The 22,270-nt window shown below is 42.0% G+C and overlaps 1 protein-coding gene across 6 annotated transcripts in view; it reads left to right on the top strand.

The window, feature by feature from the left end:
• Positions 1-22,270, top strand: part of LOC101175047 (exocyst complex component 6B) — a 109,793-nt gene that overhangs the window by 8,364 nt on the left and 79,159 nt on the right. For all 6 annotated transcript variants that reach the window (XM_023948961.1, XM_023948956.1, XM_023948955.1 and 3 more), the window contains exons 2-6: positions 8,233-8,398; positions 8,468-8,515; positions 8,600-8,690; positions 8,762-8,807; positions 11,103-11,307. In XM_023948961.1, coding sequence (XP_023804729.1) covers positions 8,233-8,398; positions 8,468-8,515; positions 8,600-8,690; positions 8,762-8,807; positions 11,103-11,307 — 556 coding nt within the window. The remainder of the gene's footprint in view (positions 1-8,232; positions 8,399-8,467; positions 8,516-8,599; positions 8,691-8,761; positions 8,808-11,102; positions 11,308-22,270) is intronic.

Below are 22,270 nucleotides of genomic sequence, written 5' to 3'. Positions count from 1 at the left end.
AGTAGAAATAAGAGTTGTGGTTCTTATACCTGAATTTTTAACAGATGTGTTATTGTCAGAAGTCAGAACTCTGTCTCCCCGTCTGGTCATCGGCGAGGGCCGTCCCCAGAGTTCTAGCATTACTACAACTCCCAGCAACCCTCAGCACACACTCCCTGACTCTCATTCATTCATCAATCACAGCATACTTGATCACTGCACTGAGTTGAGATCAGTGTGAAGTATTGTTTGTTCCACTCCTGCCTTCATTGCCACGATTGCATAAGATTTATGAAATAATTGCGTATAAACTACGTAAAATACGTGTAAACTGCGTAATTCTCAACCGACTGAACATTTTGAACGGCCCGAATTCAGACAAAGACCTGTGTCGACCAAAACCACTGATGAACATCTGCGCACATCGACGAATGACGAACGCAAGAAACACGTATGACTTACAAAAATAACGCATGAATCACGAAAGGCCGAATTTTCACACGAGGAAAATGCGCTAAATGTACGTAGTGGCTGCTAGCTGTGAGGAAAACTCGTGTTCTGGGTTGCTCCACTCCATCCAAGTGTTTTATTTTGATTTTCTGTTATTTATTTATTTATTTATTTTTATCAGGGACTAATGTCAAATCTCTGTTCCTCCTGTTAACCCCCCCACAAACACACACCAGTACAGCAAGGGTCTCAAAAGTAGCCAGCCCAAAATTCGCCGTCTTCCTGTAAAGCAGTCGCCGCCTACTTTTTGATGACGAACTAAACTTTCCTTTAGTACTCGCCGCAAATAATCCATGGATGATGCAATTACAAATTCATGTGCACTCATAGAAATATAAATAATAATAAATACATAATAGAAATACTACATTCCTATTTACTTCAAGGACGCAGCCAGGGTCAGAAACTAGCACTCAACAGTTGGGAGCTTTTTTTTTTACTGTTGGGTGAGTCAAAGTCAAAGTTGCCGTATCACACCTAAATTCAAATGAGGGATTTTATTAGCTCTACTTTTGGGGAAAATCTTTTTCTTGGATGCTCCGAGGTTCCAGTTGTAGTGGCCTCCTACTTTCTCCTAGGCAACCACCTACTCTGTAAACCTTTGATGTTGAATATTTTCACATCTCATCATGGTTTTGTCAGTACAGCATCATTCAACATCAATGCAATTCCTTAAACCTTTTAGACGAGTGAAACCCTTTTCTTTATGGCTTTGATCTTCAGAGAAGCTCGCCGTGAGCAAGTTGGCTTGTAAACACAATACGCTGAGTCAGCACAAATGCTGATTCCCGTCAGAGCTAAGTGAGCGTCTAAGTGGGTTAAGATCCTATTTAGTCTACTGCAACGTAGTAAACAGGGATCTCACACACACACACACACACACACCCACATACGCACACACATCCACGCACACACATCCACACACACACATCCACACACACACACCCAGACGCACGGACATCCACACGCGCGCACACATCCACACGCGCGCACACATCCACTAGCACACACACATCCACACGCACAAACACATCCATAGGCACACACCCAACCATGCTCACACACACAGCCATCCACATGCACACACACACACGCACGCACGCACGCACACCCACATGTACGCGAACACACACACACGCACGCACGCAAACACACATGCACACACACACACACACATTCACACATACGAGCACACACATAAAAACACACGTACACACACATACCTGTGTATTCACAGATAGGGATACAAATGCACACAAAATTCACTCATATGCACACACACACGTGTAGACAAGCATGCACAGATGTGCGCTCACACACATACTTATATGAACAGATATACGCACACATACATAACATCCACATGCACACATACATATACATGCACACCCACACCTTATGCATAAAGGTACACATACATCATCACATGCACAGATATACAAACGCACACTCCCATGCACACGTATACGCGCATGCACACGCACACAAATGTGTGTACATGCATACGAAGACACACACACACCTGCGTACACACATGCACACAAAAATACACTCATGCACACAGTTGCACATATACGCACATGCCTAAACACGTTCACACACACACATACTGACAGATACACTCCCTCTGTAATGACAGCAGCTCTTTGCTTTTTGTTCTTTCCTTCTTGTCGTCCTGCAGCTTGAGACAGTAAATCATGACACAGCAGATTCTGTTAATAGACAGTGAGAAACTGGATGTAGGCATTAGCTTCACTTGGTTCCTCCCAGCATCCACCTCCGTATTGACTGCTCTGTATTGTGGTTCTGAATGTTGCTTTGGTGTTTATAGACCTGAATCCTCCTGTGTGTGAATCCTGTCACTGCTTTGATGCTATAATGACATTGGTTTCTATGACAGGGCTCCAGACTAACTTTTTTCACTAGGAGCACTGTGGCCCCCAACTGAAAATTTTAGGGGCACAACCAGCAAATTTAGGGGCGCATGGCGTAAATCAACATGCTAACCCAAATCTATTAATTTCTGTATTACTAATAAACACTTTAATAATAGATGCAGAAATTACAATGTGCTGTTTAGAATTCAGTGTCACATTTTATTCTGGACTTTTGAAGATGCAACAACGAGGTAAACTGACAGCACCATCGCTGTCATGACAGTACAAATAGTAAGGAAAACGGATGGAAATTTATCTTTGTGACACCAAATAGGTGCAGCCAAGATGCACAATAAGCGTGTTTGAGATCACCCAGGTGAACTCAACGCTGCACAGATCACCTGGTGTGTGACATATATTTTTGTTTTTGCTCCAACATCAACTGTCAATCATCGCAAAAATATCGCGAGAAAGGGGTGGGAGCAAGGGGCAAACCTACCCGGACACAGCTGCCCTACAGACTACAAAACAATGCATTATGGGACATGTGTCCTGATGGTTTTTATAGTTGAGTGATCAATTAAAATAATTTAAAATACCAATTCATTAAAAAAATGCTACATACATTACAAAACATTAAAATAATCATAAAATATATAATTACACAGATCATACTGAGGGGGAGAAGAATATTAAAACTAAATTGAATGTTAAGTACAACTCCAACTGTTGTCCTTCAGTCTTGCTGCAGATTCGCCTTCATCTCACAATCCCCCCCAGTTCATCTCAAACACGTCTATCGTTGCATTTTCCCCACGTATTTTCAGTGTGTCTAAAACTAATGTTGTTGTTGCTCGCACGTGTTTAAAGTTCAAGCCCCGTTAGCTGTCACGCATGTACGTGGGGGACATTTATTCTCCTCAGCTGACCCGACTCCTGCGGGAGCGGTGTGCTGCCGGAACCGTAACCAAAACCTAAACCTTCCTCCGGGTCTGTGTGACCCAGAGAAAAGTTCAGCACGGACTGTATGTATTTAGAAAATTACGAGTGAATAGATACGTTCTAAAAAGTAAAGTAAGGAACCCCCAAGAGTCATTTACCCCACTCTGATTGGTTGCTTTGTCATCTCCGTGCACGACGATGAAAAAGTGTCATTCATTAAAACTGGAGGCCTGCATTAAGATTAAACTTTCATATTAAGGCGGGGGCCGCAAAATATCATCTTGGAGACCGCAAATACAGCCCGCGGGCCGCGAGTTTGAGACCCCTGCTGTACACTCTGGCACTGGTACACCAGCTGCAGGTCGGAAGAATGAATCGATAGTTCACTTACTCATAGCTCAGATGCACATATCAGGTTGTGATATTTGTCTCCGTTTCCTTCCCACGGATGTTTACGCGCGCTCGATTATCTCTAGGCCCCGCCCCCTCCACGCATTTTAGCCACTCACAGTGGCTTTCCCTTTCTTTTCACACGCAGTGGCCGCCTCACAGACGGACATCACGCGAGTGTGTGCTCGCGTTTCATGAGTATGTGCGCGAGTGTGTGTGTCTGCCTGCGTGCGTGTGCGCTCGCGTCTCATTGATTATTTCATTGATCATTGACGTGCCCCTTCCACGTTTAATGTATAAAAAATACGGAGGGTGGGTCAGGCAACTTTACTGGTCGCACATGTGCGACTGGATGTAAAATTCAGTCGCACACTCTCAAATTTTGGTCGCAAAATGCGACCAATTGCTCGCAGTCTGGAGCCCTGTATGATCTGAACATTTTTGTTTTTTAATCCTGTAAGTGTATTCTTTGTTTACTCTTAATAATTAGAGGTTCTTTTAGTAAAAACTAAATTATCCTTTTATGTGTGTTAATTAATGATATTATGAGTGTGAATCATTTTGTTTCTTCTTACATTTTCTGTCGTCATAGTGTCTGAACAGCTGACTTTTGTGTGTGTTTTTTAGCCCATGATAATATCATTAGAAAAAAAATTATTTTCAAATTTTAACAGCTTTATTTGAAACCTTTTGTGTGTAGAATCAAATGATCAAATATTCAACAAAGGATTTGTTTTCATTTCATGCTTGGATAGAAACCACATTTTTAAATAAATGCAAAGAAAAGTTGTTCGTTTTTACGTTGTTCTCCTTTTGTAGAGCTCATCTTTGTTGAATCTTAATGATCTTAAATTGTGTTTCTCTGAATTTCATTGGACAAACTGTTGACATTGTGTTGCCTCCTGGGTTTGTTTGTGTCTAAAGAAAGCCCCTTCAGTGGCGTCAGACCTGCGTCTATTGTAACGGCTGTGTTTCCTTGTTGGTGAGGAAAGCCACACACAGGTGTCTGTGTGTGTGTGTGTTTGTGTGTGTGTTGATAAAAACAAGGGAAACGCCACAGGAAGAGTTGAAGTCCTGTTATGGAGAGGGAGCCATTTTTTTTTATTTTTTCGTTTTACGTAACCTTTATTTTACCTGGAGCATCAGCTGAGAGCAGATTCTCCTTTTCAATGAGAGCCATGTTTGATTTTGTTTTTCCACGTTTGTGTTTTTATTTCGTCGCCTGAATTAAACCAGATTCTGTGCCTCTATTAAAAAGAATCGAGGAAACACCGCTGTTTTAGGAGACACCAGGACACCACATCGTTATTTTTATGTCTTCAAAGATAACAGAAACAAAAAAATGAAAAAGATCTGATTTTGAATAAGTCTTTAGATTGTTATTTGATCTAATTACGTTTGTAGAGATCTGATCTGGATTGGTTTATTCTGTTTTTTTTTTCTCCTGGTAGAATCTGGTTTGATCAGACTTGAATGTCTTAATCCGTTTGTCATGATGTAACAGTATAATCAGTTTTGATCCGGTTTGTTTTAATCTTATTTGTTTTTAGGTGTCTTCCTGTTCAATGGGATTTGTTCTGGTTTTATCAAACTTGATTTGGTTTAATCCAGCATAAAAGGTTTTATCTGGTTATGTCTGGATTGAACTGTCTCGAGTTGTTTGGATTTAGTCTGATCTGGTTGGTTCTCATGTTATTAGTTTTATCAGGTTTATTCCAATTAAAACTCGTTTGATCTGGTTTGATCCAAAGTAATGGGTGTAAATTGGTTAGATCCCGTTTGAACTGGTTTGGCATGACTTAATCAGGCTTGACCTGGTTTGATACAATAGCTGTTTCCATCACGCATATGCAGAAAACTTTTTTTGAAGCTTTTAGAAATGTCGAAAAAGCAGAATTTGGCAATTGCACGGTTTTCATTAAATCTTAATTATGTGAATAAACACAAACCAGCTCACACGATAAGTCGTCCAAGAACACGGTGACGGATGTGAACAACGATTTCCAGCAGAGACATTCACATTTCTGCCACGCCACTAGCGCTCATCATCATCTTATCAAAGGAGACGTTGGCGTCTTCTTCAGGCCATGGAGCGGCGAGCTCCTGACACGTGGGAGGGGCTACGGATGAAGCCATTTTTTGGAAACTGTGTGGATCCACCAATTCCACATGACACGCCCAACTTTTGATGATCTGTTTGACGCTGTGGGACCTCTGGTGGCGCCCGCTCTACCAACGACCAAGGCAGCCAGTGGTATCTGGTTGTTGGTCACGCGTCTCATTTTAATTTGAAAAATAGTGTTTCCGTTGCAGTTTTGCTAAATATATGGATCTCGATACGCCTCAAAAACCACCTCCTGCAAGCGCAAAAAGCTTTTTTTTGCCATAAACGCAAGTTTTTTTTTTTAGCTGAATTTATGATCACAAATATGCACAACTTCATTTTACAATAGAAACCCTGCTTATGTAAAACCTTTAGTCTGGTTTGACTGAGTTAGACCCATTCTGATCTAGTTTGATCTAATGTCGTTGGTCTAATCTGGTTTCGTCAGTTTTCATTGCTGATTCCTGCAAGAGATAAAAAACTTGGAATGTTTTGTACCAATTAAGAAATACCAAGTATAAGTATAAGATCAGAGTTTTTGTTTTTATGATTATTTTGTAACAGTTTTTAGCTGTTTTACAAGAATTTTCTTTTTATTCTTTCAGATGATTAAAATACAGCCTCACCAAAACATTAAAGCCTACAATTTTAAAACTAGATTCCTCTTAGGTTCATTTTTTTTTCCTGATTTGTAGTTTAAATTTTTCAACTCCATAAATAATGTTTTTAAAACCACAAAACTTTGTCTGTAATAGGATTTATTTGTGTAACTTCTTCTCACTGGCTTGTGATTGGCCGTTCATCTGCTGTAAGGCGTAGTTTTAGCGGCCTCTAGTGGACAAGTCGGTGCAGCTGCAGACGTGCTTTAAAGCAGTGTTTTTCAACCCATTTTGAGCCACGGCACATTTCCATCCAAAAATTTATCAACACATCTGTATTGATCTACAGTCCCTCCACAATCTCACATGCATTTTTGTGATAATTGTGGCAGAAAAAGCTGTAAGTTGCAGCTGTTTTTTTCTAAAAGTTGTAATAAAAGTTAAGCAAGTTTTTAGTAATAATTTTCAACTAAATTTTTTGACATTTTACTCTGGTAGTTGTTTTTCCCTTCAGTTTATTAACATGTAATTTTATGTAACCTCACAAAAAAAACAAATATATTCTTTGTAAATTGTGATTTAGTTTTTTAAATATTTTTTTTCAGTGTTGGTGCAAAGGCAACTCTAATTTTTGAACAAAATGATCACAATATGTTTGATAAATTTTACACAAAAAAAATAACATTCTATTTATGTTTATTGTAGCTACACAAAAAGTGAACATGTTGAAGTTTGATTAGTTTTTCTCTTGTCTTTATCAAAGATGAAGTCTTTGAAAACTTTAACAAAAATGTTTTATTTCTTTTTAAATTGTTTTAATTTTGTTTAATTGTGTCCGTTGGCCACTTCACCTTAATCCTGGTTCTTGATTGTTATTGCTTCTTCTTAAATTTAACATCTATAATAATCCAGACATTATTAGAAAAGTGTTTCAGTTAGAAAGAACTTGGACCAAACTCTGGGATGTTTGGCTGTTAATAAACACAAAGCTTGACGGAGAACTAAACTGTTGACCTCTGATTTCATCAAGAAGTTTTTAAAATTGGTATGTGTTCAATGTGGTTTAAGACGTTTAACAGGGAAGACTCATAGTAGCACAGAGATACTGTCACTTTAACACAACGCATCATGGGAGATGTAGTGCGTAAACTACTGCAGATAGTCGTGTCTCTGAGCTTCATTGTTTTGTTCACTTGTTCCACGGTCTGACAACGGATTCTGTGGAAAGCTACACCGCTAAAGACGAGCTTTAGGTGGTATTTTTGTTAGAACTGAGAGACTTTATGAGCAGAATCAGAACAAGGAAGTGAAGACTTTAACCACCTCTGATTGGTCAGACTGATGACTGTGATTAAGCCTCCAAGAATGATTGGTGGAGACAGTTAAAGGGGCGGGACTTTCCCAAAAAAGAGCTGAAGCTACGGCTAAATCGCGATACCGTCATTCTTATCAAAGTGTCTTTAATAGAATCAAATAAACACAAAGAAAAAGTATTTTAAGATCTTTCATATTCCTAACTACTCAGTGTTTTATCAGGGCCTGTTTGGATGAACAAAGAGCTGATTTCCTGGAGATGGGAAATGTTTTTAGATCAGTTAATGAGGGCAATTTCCCACGGCACACTGGTTGAAAAACACTGCTTTAAAGGACCTTTCCAGAAGTTTTATGTTATTTGTTTCCTAATTATTTGGTGGCAATTGTTGTGATTTGGTGGTTTGTCACTAAAGACACAGATGTTTGTATCTAATGGAGGACAGCAGATGCTGAACCGTTTGTGTGTGTGTGTGTGTGTGTGTGTGTGTGTGTGTGTGTGTGTGTGTGTGCGCTCCAGGTCGGTGTACGACGGTCAGGAACATGGGCTCTTCATGGAGAAGCTGGACGCTCGGATCAGGAACCACGACAGAGACATCGAGAGGATGTGCAACCACCACTTCCAGGGCTTCGTGGACTCCATCACGGAGCTGCTCAAAGTGCGAGGAGAGGCGCAGAAGCTGAAGGTGGGGGGCCGGAGCAGCGGTCGGACGGGTTGCAGGGTCAGAGCCTGACCTTTGTCTTTGTGCTTTCAGAGTCAGGTGACCGAAACCAACCAGCGTCTGCAGAATGACGGCAAAGAGGTTAGCTTGAACGCTTACCACCAGGAGCCGCGTGTGATTCTGCCTCCTTCACCTGTCCTCCTCCTCCTCCATGTCCCTCTGCAGCTCATCACCTCCATGGAGGAGCTGAAGCAGTGCCGCGTGCAGCAGAGGAACATCGCCAACACCATAGACAAGCTGACCCACTGCCTGCCCGGTAACACCCACAACCCAAGAGCACGATTGGATCCGCCGCTCGGTTCTGAACTGTCTGCTCCTGATTTTCAGTTCTGGAGATGTACAGCCGCCTCCAGGAGCAGATGTCGGCCAAAAGGTACCCTCTCAGTCTCGGACCCCCCTCAGTTAGTTTGTCCCAGAAGGATCTGGTCCTTCAAAAGGTCAGACAGATGACCTCAGGGTCATCAAGCCCCTTCTGTGTCCAAACCTCACAGAGCCAGGAGGTTGGAGGTTTAGCAGCAGCAGAGCAACTCCATCATTGGTTTTAATCCATTGGCCGTAAATAAGAATTGGACTGAGTGAGCCCCCCCCTCCGTCATTCCAAAGAGGAAGTACCCGCTGGCTCCAAGAAGCCAAAATCCCATAGACTTCTATTGAGAAATAAGCAGCTGCCACTCTATTGGTCAGAATAACCATTCTTGCTCTGATACTTCTTCTTTTTTAACACTTTCTTTCTTATTGATCCTATTTTTTTTTACAACCTTTTTTTCTTTATTGCCAGTAATTCAAGTTAAAAATTGACCATTGCCTAAAAGTAGGCGGTGCCCCCCCCACAGCCAACATTCCAAACATTTGACAGATTTTGTGTAGCCTGCTTTGCAATCTGTTAGTGTCGCAACGTTAAAGTCATAAACATAAGTGTTGCATATCGGCGTAGTGATGCTTTTTTTCTGAGTCCGAATTTGTTGGTTTGTGTTATTTGTATTAAATCTTTTACTACTGTAAAGTGTGGCACATCAGCACAAACCCTCATATTTCCGTTTCAGAATCCTTTAGTTCACGTTACTTGCATAAACACTTTACACGTTTATGCAATGACCATAAACAAACTACTGTAAAGTACTGCATAAAGAGTATTGCTACTTTTCTCAGCTTCCAGATCCGCTGGAATTCCCTTAATGGCGTTAACTAGGCCTGCACAATATACCGCAAATTTATCGTTATTGCAATATCCAGCTCTGCAATAGGCATATCGCAAAAGACTGCGAATATCGCAATTAATCGTAAACCCAAAATGTGTTAAAACAATCTTATGGCAGCTTGACGCTTTTAATGAATCAAATAAATCCCTTTATGCTTTGACCAATCCGATGGACGCCTTCCCATTGTTTACCAAGCAGATGGAGGCCTATTATGTTAGATGTTTGTCACCTATGTCGATGAAGGTCATTTGGAGTATAATTTAAACTGTTTCTAATGAAATGGGAATGGTGTTTTTGGCATTTTTCTATTTTTTCATATACCGCAAATTATATCGTTATCGCAATATTAATCTCTAATATCGCATATCGCAAGTTTTCCTCATATCGTGCAGCCCTAGCGTTAACGGTAATTTAAAGTTTGTCAACACTGGATCTAATGCTCTAGTGTTGAAGGGTCAAAGGCCATTAAGATACTTACTGACATAAAACTGCTGTGTTGTGTAAATACATTTGAGGACTGCTAATTCTTTCTATACTCGATAGAGTTGAGATAATTGAGTTGGTTCCTAAACCGGCTGCCTACTTTGAGAGTAATGAGGGAACCTGCTCATGTTCTGAAGGGTTTTAGTTCACCCACTCCATTGGAAATGGTAGTTTTGTGTTTTTAACATGTTTTTTCACATTTTTCACACGATGGAGAACATGTATGATGAAAACAAAGATTCAAATTGCCTTTCTGAGTATTTAATTCCATGGTATAATTAAAAAACCACTGGGAACGCTTTGAAAATGGATCAGAAGATGATCAAAGTGGGTCATTGAAGTTTCAGAAATTCTCATTTTAACTACCCAACTGTGTTTGTCAACTTTCCAACTTGGAATCATTAGTTGAAGTTACAGAAGCCTTATCAGTAAATTTTTTTCTTCAGTGTGACTATCAGTACTTTTCTGAACAGTCACTAGTATCCGTTCAGTTTTGGTTCCTTTTTTTAACCGTCCAGCCACTAGATGGAGCCATAGTGCTGCACACGGGAGCTCTCGCGCCTCATGCGTGTCTTTTCCCTGCGCTGCCCTCGGCCTGACCTGCAGATTGGAGTCTGGTTGGTCATAAATTAGTCGTTCTGTTTGTGTTTTTCTTCTTCTCCGTGTCCCGAGGCTGCTGCTCTCACAGAGAGCAGGCGGAGGTCAGCCAAAGTGGAGCGCTGCAAGAGCGAATCTCCACACAGTCAAGTGTGTCGGGCCTTTCTCATTGTCAAATGTCCTTGAGGTGCATCGGAGTGTGTGTGTGTGTGCTGGTTTTTGTATGCTTCTAGTTTTCAGTCATAAGTTTGGAGTTTGTTGTTCCAACAAGTTCTACCAGCTGTTTAGGGCTTCAGCAGATCATTAAACTCCACCAAAGTCTACATTAAATGTTATACCAAAGTTTTTGGACCAGAAGTGACCTAGTGTAACTGTTGTGTTACGCTCAGGTACTACCCCGCCCTATGCACGCTGGAGCAGCTGGAGCAGACCTGTCTCCCTAGGGCGGGCCAGTACCGGTTCTGCTCCATCATGGCTGAGAACATCCCCAAACTGAGGACCCACATTCGGGACACAGCCATGAGCCAGCTGAGAGACTTCCTGGAGAGCATCCGGAAACACTCGGACAAGATCGGACAGACCGCCGTCAAGCAGGTACACAACCACGCCGTTGATCCAGAACCAAACCCTCCTTCATAAGGGTCGCAAAAAGGTTTGCTGTTTAGAAGGGATTCCGCTCAAGGGTACGTTTTTACAGCAGGACTATGCTGAGAAAACCAACACTTTGGATCAAATCAATCATCTCTTAGAAAAGCAACATCAAACCTTCACATCTATTGGGATTTTTTTGTATTTTTTATCAATGAAATCAGCAGCAGGTTTTGTGAAAACAAACAGAATTGGTTTTGGTGCCATGAAACCCTTCTTTTACCAGGGTCTACCAGGGTCTACCAGGGTTACCTCCATCAATATTGAACTGCAACCTTACAGTGTTGAATCTTCCACATACCTTCACGTAATCATTCCTATAACGCAGTTGGTCCTTCCTGACTTTTATCACTCGTTTTATTAGGGAGATGGTGTGGTCACATGACCCAGCTATAGTATTTACACACCCCCCACACACAGCCTTTAACATCACAATACACCAGATTTTCCATACATGGACAAAATAGAGGTATTACAGACGTAGTAATGATAATATGAAAACGTTTCTGACTCATTGGATTCGAAAACGTCAAAAAATGGAGACAGAAGTGGGCCGAGCATTTACCTTGACAATTGAGTTTTGTTGAGTCTACCTATAGTTCTGTTTGACAATTACCCCCCTGCCCTCATTAGTGAACTAATGTAATCTTTTTAAAAATCATGAATACTAATGCAAAAGTTGTCATGTTTCTGCCACCAAGTAGTAAGTTTATGCCATTGTAAAGTTGAAGGATTTAAACCTCTGAGTGAGCGTGATATTGCTCCCTTCTGAAACCAGCCTCCAGTGTTCATCTGAGGAATTGCAGCCTTTGAAACTTCCTTTAAATTTGGGATGGGAAGGTGGCGGCTTGGCAGCGGCGAGCTAACCTGACAGCTGTTAGAACACAGGGAGACCATTTTCGAGCTTATAAGTCCATAGTCACCTGTCAATCACATGACCACGCCCCCATTTGTGGTTCATGAAGTTCATGTTAGTTTTATCCCAAAAGTTTTTGTTAATGTGCTATAAATGTGGATATTTTTGTTGTAAAGTTGGAGTTTTGAAATATTTGAGTGTAATTCTGCTCCCTTCTGAAACCAGCCTCCAGTGGTCATTTGAGGAACTGCAGCATTTGGTGTTTCCTTTAAATTTAAGAAAAGAAGGTGCAGGTATGGCAGAGAGGAACACACCTGACAGCTGTGTGTTAAAACACAATGAGACAATTTTAATTCTACAGTCACCTGTCAATCACAAGGCCACACCCCCTATTGAGGTTCACGAACATATACCCATGTTCTTTTTTTCCCCAATAATAAATGAAATTAGAAAATTGAATACATGTTGGTAACATACCTCGTGATCTGAATAAACTCCAATTTCTTTTTTAAATCAGCCTCAAACTGGACGTCTGGTAGTTGGCCCGCTCACCACACTCACACCTCCATGCCTTAGTGCTTGGAAACTACGTTTATTGACTTGATTTTACGTCCTGGACTGGTCGGATCCAACAGCTCCTCATATGTTTCTTCCACAAACTTGAATCCTCTTGACGAACAAAGTAAAGCAAACGTCGTCCTTTTGCTTTGCTTCTAGAAGTTTCCTCCTAGACGTTCGTGTCTGGCAGATTTCAAACGTCGATGTACAATTTGAGGTTCAGCTGCTGATCTTTGTAGTGGTAACATGGCTTTTTGGGTCTCCTAATTGCAGCTGACACAATCTCCATTGTTTCATTTGGAGGTCTTTCATCTTCTGTAGAATGTCTTTGTGGAGATACGGCAGAGAATGCCGTCGCCGAATCTAACAAAGATCTGGTCTTCGCTCATTTTCTGACCATCTTGATGCAATTAGAGTGAATCCAAATGATGGATGTGAGACTGTAAATATCAGAGCTCAATTACCTTTTGAGTTGGTGACATTTTAGTTCGACAGTGCTGGGTTCTTAACCTAGTTATGTCCTATTGTTGCAGTCGTAGTTACACTTTTGCCTCAATCTAAAAGAAAAAAATAACTTTTGTTTTTAATTACATTCCATTTTTAGACAAATTTTTGGTTTTTATTATTTTAGAATAAAATATATAAAAGAAAAAAACAGGAAAGGGTTTGTCAACCTTTTTTGTGACCATCAGACCTTTATTGGCCCGTGTGTGTGTGTGTGTGTGTGTGTGTGTGTGTGTGTATGTGTGTGTGTGTGTGTGTGTGTGTTAGCAGCATGTGTGTATCCATTTGTGTGTGTGTGGATGATTGTGCGATGTTAGTGGGATGTTTGTCTGACTTCATGCCATCACTAGTTGTTATTCCTCATCACGACTGCCTGTTAATCAAAAGCAGCTTTTGTGTGTGCGGGCTTGTGTGTGTTTGTGTGTGCGTTTGTGGTTCCGCTGCCAGTAATGGAGCACATCGGCGCTCACGGCAGGAGAGGCCGTGACTTTTCGGCAAACACGCACGCTGACTTTCGTCGTTTCGGCGCTCTTTGTGTCTTTCACATCGCCAAAACTGCACACCAGTGTGACGTTTTTGTGCGTTTGTTGTGGTATCCGTCACCCTGATTGAGGCCTCTGGTTTATTTGTGCGCCTTGATGTTCTGTGGAGGAATCTGAGGATGAAGGGATGAGGGTTTCTTTAGGAAAAAGGGAGGCAAATAACGCCATTTTGAATGAATCTTGTTCCATTCTGGGCGCGTTTTAAAGGATTAGTTGCAATTTTAAAGACTTTCAAACTTTTTGGGAAGCAGTTCTGTATTTCTCCTATGAAGATTGCATGTCCAAACAAGTTTTGATAACTAACAGGTAACTAAAAGCCATGTCACACAAATTTTCCACCACAAATTTGGGTCTTTCTTGATACATACAGCGTTTATTGAGTTCGTCATTTGTTGATGTGCGCAAATCTCCGTCGAGGGTTTTGGCCAACAGGTCTTTACATGAATCGGTTCAAAAGTTTTGGTCGACGCAGTGTATGCGTATTTTAAGTAGTTTATATGTTGTTATTATGTAAATCGTATGCAATTGTGCGTGATTTTTGCAGGATGCATAAAGCAGATTTGTGGCCTTCGTCGACCGTTCCACGTATGTCTAACAGACTTTCCAGTATTGTACCACCGATGTAGAACTTTAATATCACGTATACGGCACACATATCATCTTCAAATGACGTATTTGACGCACAAATCGCTAATGAATTTGATAGAAATAGCGCAATCATCATGCGTGGTTCATGTTCTACGTTGATTTACGTGTTGTGTGTGTGGTTTATTTGTAATTCTGTGGTTTTAACATGGTCCATTTGTGATACATGTTAGAACAATGCTTAACATGTACGTTGTGGCTGTGTGACATAGCCTGTAGTAATGTGTTGCAAAACAGAGCAAAGCCAATTTGAGAAGCTAATCTTTTCAACGACAGATTCTGCGGATTCACAGTGATCGCATAAACGGTTGAAGAGTTATGGAATGTCAAAGAGAGCGTTATTTAGAAGTTGACTGAGACTTTTCCGGTGTTTAAGGGTTAAGTTGCAGCAGAAACCGTTCTTAGAGCTTCAGATACAAGCTGCGAAGCTAAGACAAGAAAGAAGGAAACTTGGAGTCCTAAACAAACAGCAGAGCTTAACTAGACTGACTCTAAAGATGGGACCTAAAGGTAAACAAACCCAACTGCCGTCCATTGAAATCCACCTATAGTCTCGGTCATGCTTTCATTTTACTTTCAACTCCTCACATATGCGGTCATGCAGCGCCAAAACTAGCCTGACAGCGGACTGCGTTGACCTTTTGAGGTCAGTTTTATCCCTCCGCACGTTCCAGACAACGGTGGACAGGACAAACTCAAAAACCAAGAAGCCACAAACAGAGAGAGTCTGCTCACCGGCCATCTCTCTGCTGCACCTGCAGCTGCTCAATGCTCCGGCTGTTTCAAGCCCTGACGGATGGGTTAAATGGGGAGGTCAAATTCTTCTTTGTAATTGGGCGTTCTTGGGTAAATAAAGGATTTTTGGCGCCTTCTGCCGCTGACCTTGGTAGATTAAGAGATTCTTGTCAAGTATCCTATTAGGGAAAGCCTGAACACTGGAATGCTGATGGTTGAAGAAGAGATGTCCAGATGTTGGACGCGTTGTCCTGTAGATGTCGCTGAAGGTTTATCCCTGAAAAAGACTTGGAAGCTGGAAAAGTTTAGAAGTTTTTTTTTATTTTTTTGATGCAACAATCAAAGCTAATGCCGATCACTGCCCTCCCCCCACAGCCAGAGGAACATCTTTGGGGAAAAATGACCCAGCAATGGAAAACAAGCTGAATATTAGCTTTCACTCCTTTTATAGTTAAAGCATCTGTTTTTACTTCAGGCTAAACGTACAGTAAACGAGCAAGAATCAGTTTCTCAATGCTCCAATGGCCCCATTGTATCGAGCTAATAACCCCTCCTTGACCCTCCGATGGGGGTTCCTGGACCACAGCTCCAGAGTCACTGGTGTAGAAAATCCACTTGCAGTCACTGAAGAAGCTAACCGCTAACTCCCCCGACCACTAATTACAAGGGGGATTATGGAAACCCCAGCCGTCCAGCAGAGCCCATACCCATACTGGATTCTGTTGCGTCTTCAGATGTTGGGAGCTCACACAATCAGTCAGAATGTTGTGTGTGTGTGCGTGAATGTTGTTGACGTCCTTGGTCCTTTTCCTTTCCTTTACGTCTCCCCCATCCCCCTCTCTTTGCTTTTTGTCTCTCAGACAGTGTGTCTCTCCTCCGCGCTCTGTTCCAAATTAGCTCTAACTCTCTGTAACCGGCCGCCGTTGCAGCTCCCTCAACCAAGGATGTGAAAAAAAATAGTTTTTAAGGGGGAACGAGGTGGAGGAAAAGACGGAGATGGAGCAGAGTGGATGGTTTACAATTGGTCTACTGTCTGCTGCCACTTGCCCATGGAGAAAGAGGAGAGGGAGGATGAGGGGGAAAGAAGAGGAAGGATAAGGTGGAATATGGGCAAGAAAGGAGAATGCTGATTGGTGGCAGGACCAAGAAAGAGCTTAAAGAAAATCTGTAACTGGTAGGGTCGCCAGTTAAATTAAAGTTTTTTTTAGCTTAATGGGGGACTTCTGTTTCCTGTCAAGGACTTCCGGTTCTGGGCGTTATTGTCTGTAGCCAGGTCTTCTTGAAATAAAAGCCAGATGGGTCTTGTCTCACCCCTGGACGGTCAGTGTCCTGGGGGGGTTTCAGGAATTCCCGCTCCACCTGCTGCTGATTACCTGAATCAGGTGGGCTTCACCTCCCAGAAGAGGCAAGACTGGTGCATGGAAGCTGAACACCCATCTTTGAAGACTAGCACTACTCTAACTACTGTCTAACTGCTAAAACACTATAGTGCAAAACTATTTAGTGCCCTGCATTTTAAAAGCAATTCAGACACCCCGCTCACTGTTTCTTTTTTTTTTTAAATTTCGTAAACATCAAATATGATTACACAGATTTCCTGTAATAAAAATGAACATTTTACGAATAGTAAAGAGAAGATGAAACATTTTAAAAATTCCTTCAAACCGGACTAATCAAATAGAGGACTCAGTAAGGGTTGAAGTTGTGGAGTTGTTCAGTCCAGTTCTCATTTATTGTCAATGACTCTGACCGACACGGACGAATCACGGCTTACTGAGGAAGTCTAGTTCCAACATGGCAACGGACATATCGCAGAAAAACGACAGAAGTGACTTCATTCGCTTGGAACTGGAAACAAGTCATTTTGTATGGGTGACGTCTCACAGGATTCGTCCAGTTAGATTATACAGTCAGTGGTTCAAACAGAATCCATCGTGGTCTATGTTTACCAATGTAATGACCATCAATGCACATTGGTCTTTGGCAGACTTCTGGAAATTACTAGGGCACTGGATTTTGGGATTGTAGATTCAGACAGCTCTACAAGTAGCAAAAGCTCTATATAGTGGACTAAGAAGTGAGTAGTAATAATAATGATAATAATGGATTGGATTAATCTGGGCTTTTCAAGTCACTCAAAGCGCTTACAGTCCATTATTCATTCACTCCTCATCATCCTTGGTGATGGTAGCTACTGTTGTAGCCACAGCTGCCCTGGAGCAGACTGACAGGGGCGTGGCTGCCAGTTCGCGCCTACGGCCCCTCTGACCATCGCCGGGATCATTCACACACATTCACACACCAGTGGAGACACACTGGAGGCAGGGAGGGTGAAGTGTCTTGCCCAAGGACACAACGACAGTTGGCTGGGGGTAGTGGGGATCGAATCGCCGACCCTTCGATCATTGGACGACCCGCTCAACCGCCTGAGCCACTGCCGCCCTAGTGAAGGAATTCGGACACAACTTATGTTTTAAAATTGCTAAGAAAGACTTGAAGATTAGACTATAAAATTATGAAGTAAATGGAATTAACTGTAATGTTTGTGTCACTAACTAAAACAGCTGGACACTGAGCTACTTGAACATGAGAATCTGCAGGGTTCTGTTGTCATTCAGATCATTTTTCTTTGGTTGTGTCTTTAGTTGTAGTCAAAGTCATCAAGTAACCACTAGGCTGACGCAATGGATTTAGAAATTACACTTAAACTCTAGCTCTTAATTGGTTAACGTCTCTCTGATGTGTCAGCTTTGAACAATAGAATTCCTCTGTAATACGACACACCTTTGTCCTGTGTTCCTGCCACCACTTACCGACGGCCAATTTGGCTACTTAAACTGGCTTTCTTGGATCCTCTTTTATCAAGGCGCCCAAAGAAAAGGGGAGGAAAGGTGGCCAAAGGAGAGGGATGGAAACATGACAAGATACAGTGGAAGGATTAAAGAGAATGAAGAGACGAAGAGAAACCAGAGCCTCCCAATGTATTTGTCATTTGTTCACTTCTGCGCGGTCATTGATCATTTCTCGTCTTGCGTTCTTTCTGCCACAACATCTGTCCTTTTCACTCTTTCCCCTTCTCCTGTTTTTCTTCCTGGTGTTCAGCGGAGGACGAGTCCAGAGCTTCTGCTGTGTATTCAGCAGTTGTACACGCTAATGGGAAACAGATTGCCGGGCCTGTGAGGTGGAAGAAGATTGATTACCTGTATCTAGTTACTAAACTCACACGTGCGTGTGCGTGTGGCGAGAGGCGGGGAGCGCAGGCTGGATCCGGGGATTGAACCATCACAGGGAGAAAGGGGAATGGACTGGCGCGTCCCACCGAGTGTCTGGCTGAGTCTGGGGTCTGTCAGGGTTCAAATCTAAACCTGTGGGTCCTGATTGACACCAATAAATTAATAAAAATAAGAAGGATGTTAGTTAATCTTGAGATTCAGAATGTGGCGGGACCACAGTCACTAAGCAGGAAAAAGATCGTTTTGCTTGGAAGTCGTTTTATTCCGTTTTCTCTGACCTGATCCACAAGAAAAACCTTTGGTCGACACACTGGGAAAGCTTATCAATGAAAGAAGAGTCCATGTGAAACACATTTGGGGGGAAACAACTAAACAGAAATTTTAACCATTTAATCTCTAACTATGTGTAAAGAAAAGTAATGAACAAAATCCACATCATAATCTCTAAAATAAACCAGATAAATCCATTTAAAACAAACGAATGTCCACAATGATATCCCAGCAATGGCATGCTCCAATCTTTGTCCTGATTGTCAAAGTAGTCACTCATGTACTACACTTAAAGCAAAATTCTAAAAAATGTTTGGTATAATAATAAAGAAAAATGTCAAAAGCTAACACCTAATTGTTGGTGAGTGGTTCATCCACCTGACAGAAGAAGATTGTAAATGGGGTTTACTCGTATAGCACCTTTCTTCCTCGAAGGGCCAAGGCGCTTCACAGTCACGGTCCCATTCACCCATTGATGGCGGCTCAGCTGCCGAACACTAGTGCCAACCAATGACCACCAAAGGCAGAGTGGTTACACTAGCTCCGCCCTAATTGGTCCATTCCATTTTTCTATGTACATACAACCAACAAGGTGTGGTTCGGTTCAGCTTAATGGGTCCATTTTATCATGGAAACGCTCAAAATACCGGACTGGACCACACTGGACCGTTAATTTGAAATGAGGCTTTAGAGTTTTAATGAAATGCTATCAAGCTAACCTCACAGTGATAAAAGTATTTGTTTTTTAAAGAAAACACTTAAAACGCACTGTTCCAAATTATTACGCACAAACGAGTTTTTCAAGATTCATTTGTTGAATTTACAGCGTTTGGAGGGTGTATATTCTGAAATCAAAAGCTATTTCAGTTAAAAACATCCTAACGGGTTAAGGTACATCTTAACATAGGACCCCTTGTGTGATAGCAGCTTCACAATTCATGCATTTATCGAGTTGTAATCTTTAACTTGAATTATTTGACCTAAACACATCCAAAACATATTGTTTTTAATTCTGAAATCAAAATGACTTAGTCTAGGCCTGCACAATATACCGTAAATTTATCGTTATCGCAATATGGATCACTAATATCGCATATCGCAAGTTTTCCTCATATCGTGCAGCCCTAACTTAGTCAAAAAATTCTTAAAGTGAAGTCTCCAAAGAAACCCTTCTCAAGGAGAAACAAGACCTGAGCCTAAACTGAATAAAAAGCAGTAAAAAGCGATCCATTCATTCAGACAGTTTGGTGAAGTTTCTCCCGGTTGTCCCACCCTCCGTTCCTTTTCACCTTCTCCCCTCCCCTTTTCTCCCATCTTAACCTCTGCCTCTTTTGTCGCATGTTTTTCCTCTTTTCCCTCCGTTTCTCTGGTGGGTTTGTTGGTGAGATGACGCACGTTCCCTCACTTGTGCTTGAGCACCCCAGCAAATGCCTTTCCCTTCAGAAAAGCGCAGCAGCATTTGTAGCAGAACCTGGTACTGAGTACGCCAGTGGATGGTTGGAGACAAACGCGGGAGCTGAATGAAACCCCTCAAGTGGCCTGGTTGACGTAGATGCCGACGTTGGTGACGACCATCTTTGCAGAGACGCTCTCGGCCTGCCTCTTGTCTTTTGAGGCCCGTTTATGCTAATGCTCACGTTGAAATAAAGACCTCAGGAACGAAGTGTTTAACAGGCCTCCTCTTCATCCCTGTAATTTTGGTTAGTTCCTACGTGGAGTGAACCCAAAGCTGGAAAAATTTGCGATGACACATTTTTGCACCTTTCTGTATTGAATTTCCACCTATTCTGTTCTTTAGAGTCATTGTCTGATGACTCACTGCACTTTGTTTGTGGGCATCAGATCAAAGACGGCATTGTGTTGAGTTGGGTCCACCCTCGCACGCACAGCGGGTTTTCCCATCATCCCCGTCATTCGGCGCTCTGATGGAGCTCCCTGATGTTCATCTTCGCATCTTTGGTGGAGGGAGAGTCAAGGGCACTCTATGGCCTACATGACGGCGCCAGCAAAGAAAGGAAGTGTGCACGGGGACTTTGGAAAAGACCCCGAGGCGCGATCTTGGCGAGGATGGAAAGATGGCCCCTGCTCAGACCTGAAGGAGTTCCCCTCCTTGATCGGTTTTTCCCACAGAATTAATGTCGCTCATGATGGGATGGGAGCTCGCTGCGGGAACATGGTGTGTTGCTAAATTTCTAATTTGGCCTGTTTGACATCTAGGTGGTAGAAATGGTAAATGGATACAGTGGTCCCTCACTATTTCACGGTTCACCTTTCACAGTCTTAATATTTCACAGATTTTATATATTTTTATTTAATTTGAGTTTTTATTTTTTACAGCACGTTGTGTTCTGTGTCCTGATTGGCCTTTGACCGCTGTCAATCAATCCCCTTCGTGCCGTGTCCCTTATGTGAAATGCATTCAGTTTGCTAAATTTACATAGATCTTTGTTGGCGATCAGATCTTTTTTATTCTATAACTCGTAACTTCTTTGTTCTTTAAAGGTTTCAACTTTAAGAGTTTAAAGAGGAGAGAAAAGTGTGAAAACGTTCATGTCTGTCTGAGAAAAGTGTATAAAGTTTGTAATTTTACAGCCATAAACCACCTAGAACAATGAAGAAAATAACGATGACTACTTCATGGATTTCGTTCATTGTGGGTTCAACGTCTTGCCCATGAGCACTTTGGCAAATCCTGCAATCCTCCGATCAGAAGTCTACTCATTTTGATTCAGATACGAGTCTTTCCAACCCAAACTTCCTATACCTCTTTTAGTCATTTATATTTTTAGAATTCCTCGTCCAACCCAGCTGGGATGGAAATCCATGTATTGTTCCGTCTCATTTCCCATATTATTCCCTGAATGTTGCTGGGAACGCTCCGTCTTTTCTTCATACTCATCGCCTTCAGTGTTTTGGGATGCTCCATTGAACCATAATGGTTCTTAATGAAGCAAACACAATCTTGTGAAGTCCTCTGCTTCGTTCTTCGTTGGAAGGTTTTTCTCCCTGCAACAAACGGGTGTATTTTCTTGAAGTTTATATTCTCTAAATCATCAGTTTCATGTTTTTTTTTTTTTGCTACTCCTTCTACCATTGTTTCCTTGATTACCCTTCCTTTTTCCCTTTAGTGTATTCCCTAATATTCCTTTTAGTCCTGTCCCGTGTTTTTATTGGATCGGGCGTGGCGGGAGCAACTAAAGGCCACAGTTGGTGACCTTTTAACAGTATTAGCAAACTTTACACTCAGATTCAATCCCATGCTAAAGAAGATTAACACTTTGTTTTCCCAGGAGAGGTGTGTTTCTGAGCCCCCCCCCCCCCCCCCCCCCCCCCCTCCACAGATGCCGGTGGATTTTAGTTTCAGCCTGGGAGAGCCGCCCGGGCCACATGTGGGACAGCTTTGGAGCTGTTATCGCTTGAACATCTGGTTTTGGTGTCAGGACTCTGAAAATCAAAGCGCTTTCATTGGTCTGCTCGAAAGTTGAGCCAAAGTGTCTTCTCCTCCCCAGTGTAACTTGAAAGGGGTTCTGGGAAATGTAGGAAATACCCGGAACAGACGCAAACAA

The sequence above is a fragment of the Oryzias latipes genome, chromosome 18, assembly GCF_002234675.1.
Source record: "Oryzias latipes chromosome 18, ASM223467v1".
NCBI classification, from domain to species: domain Eukaryota; kingdom Metazoa; phylum Chordata; class Actinopteri; order Beloniformes; family Adrianichthyidae; genus Oryzias; species Oryzias latipes.
This window is presented reverse-complemented; position numbering and strand designations above follow the sequence as displayed.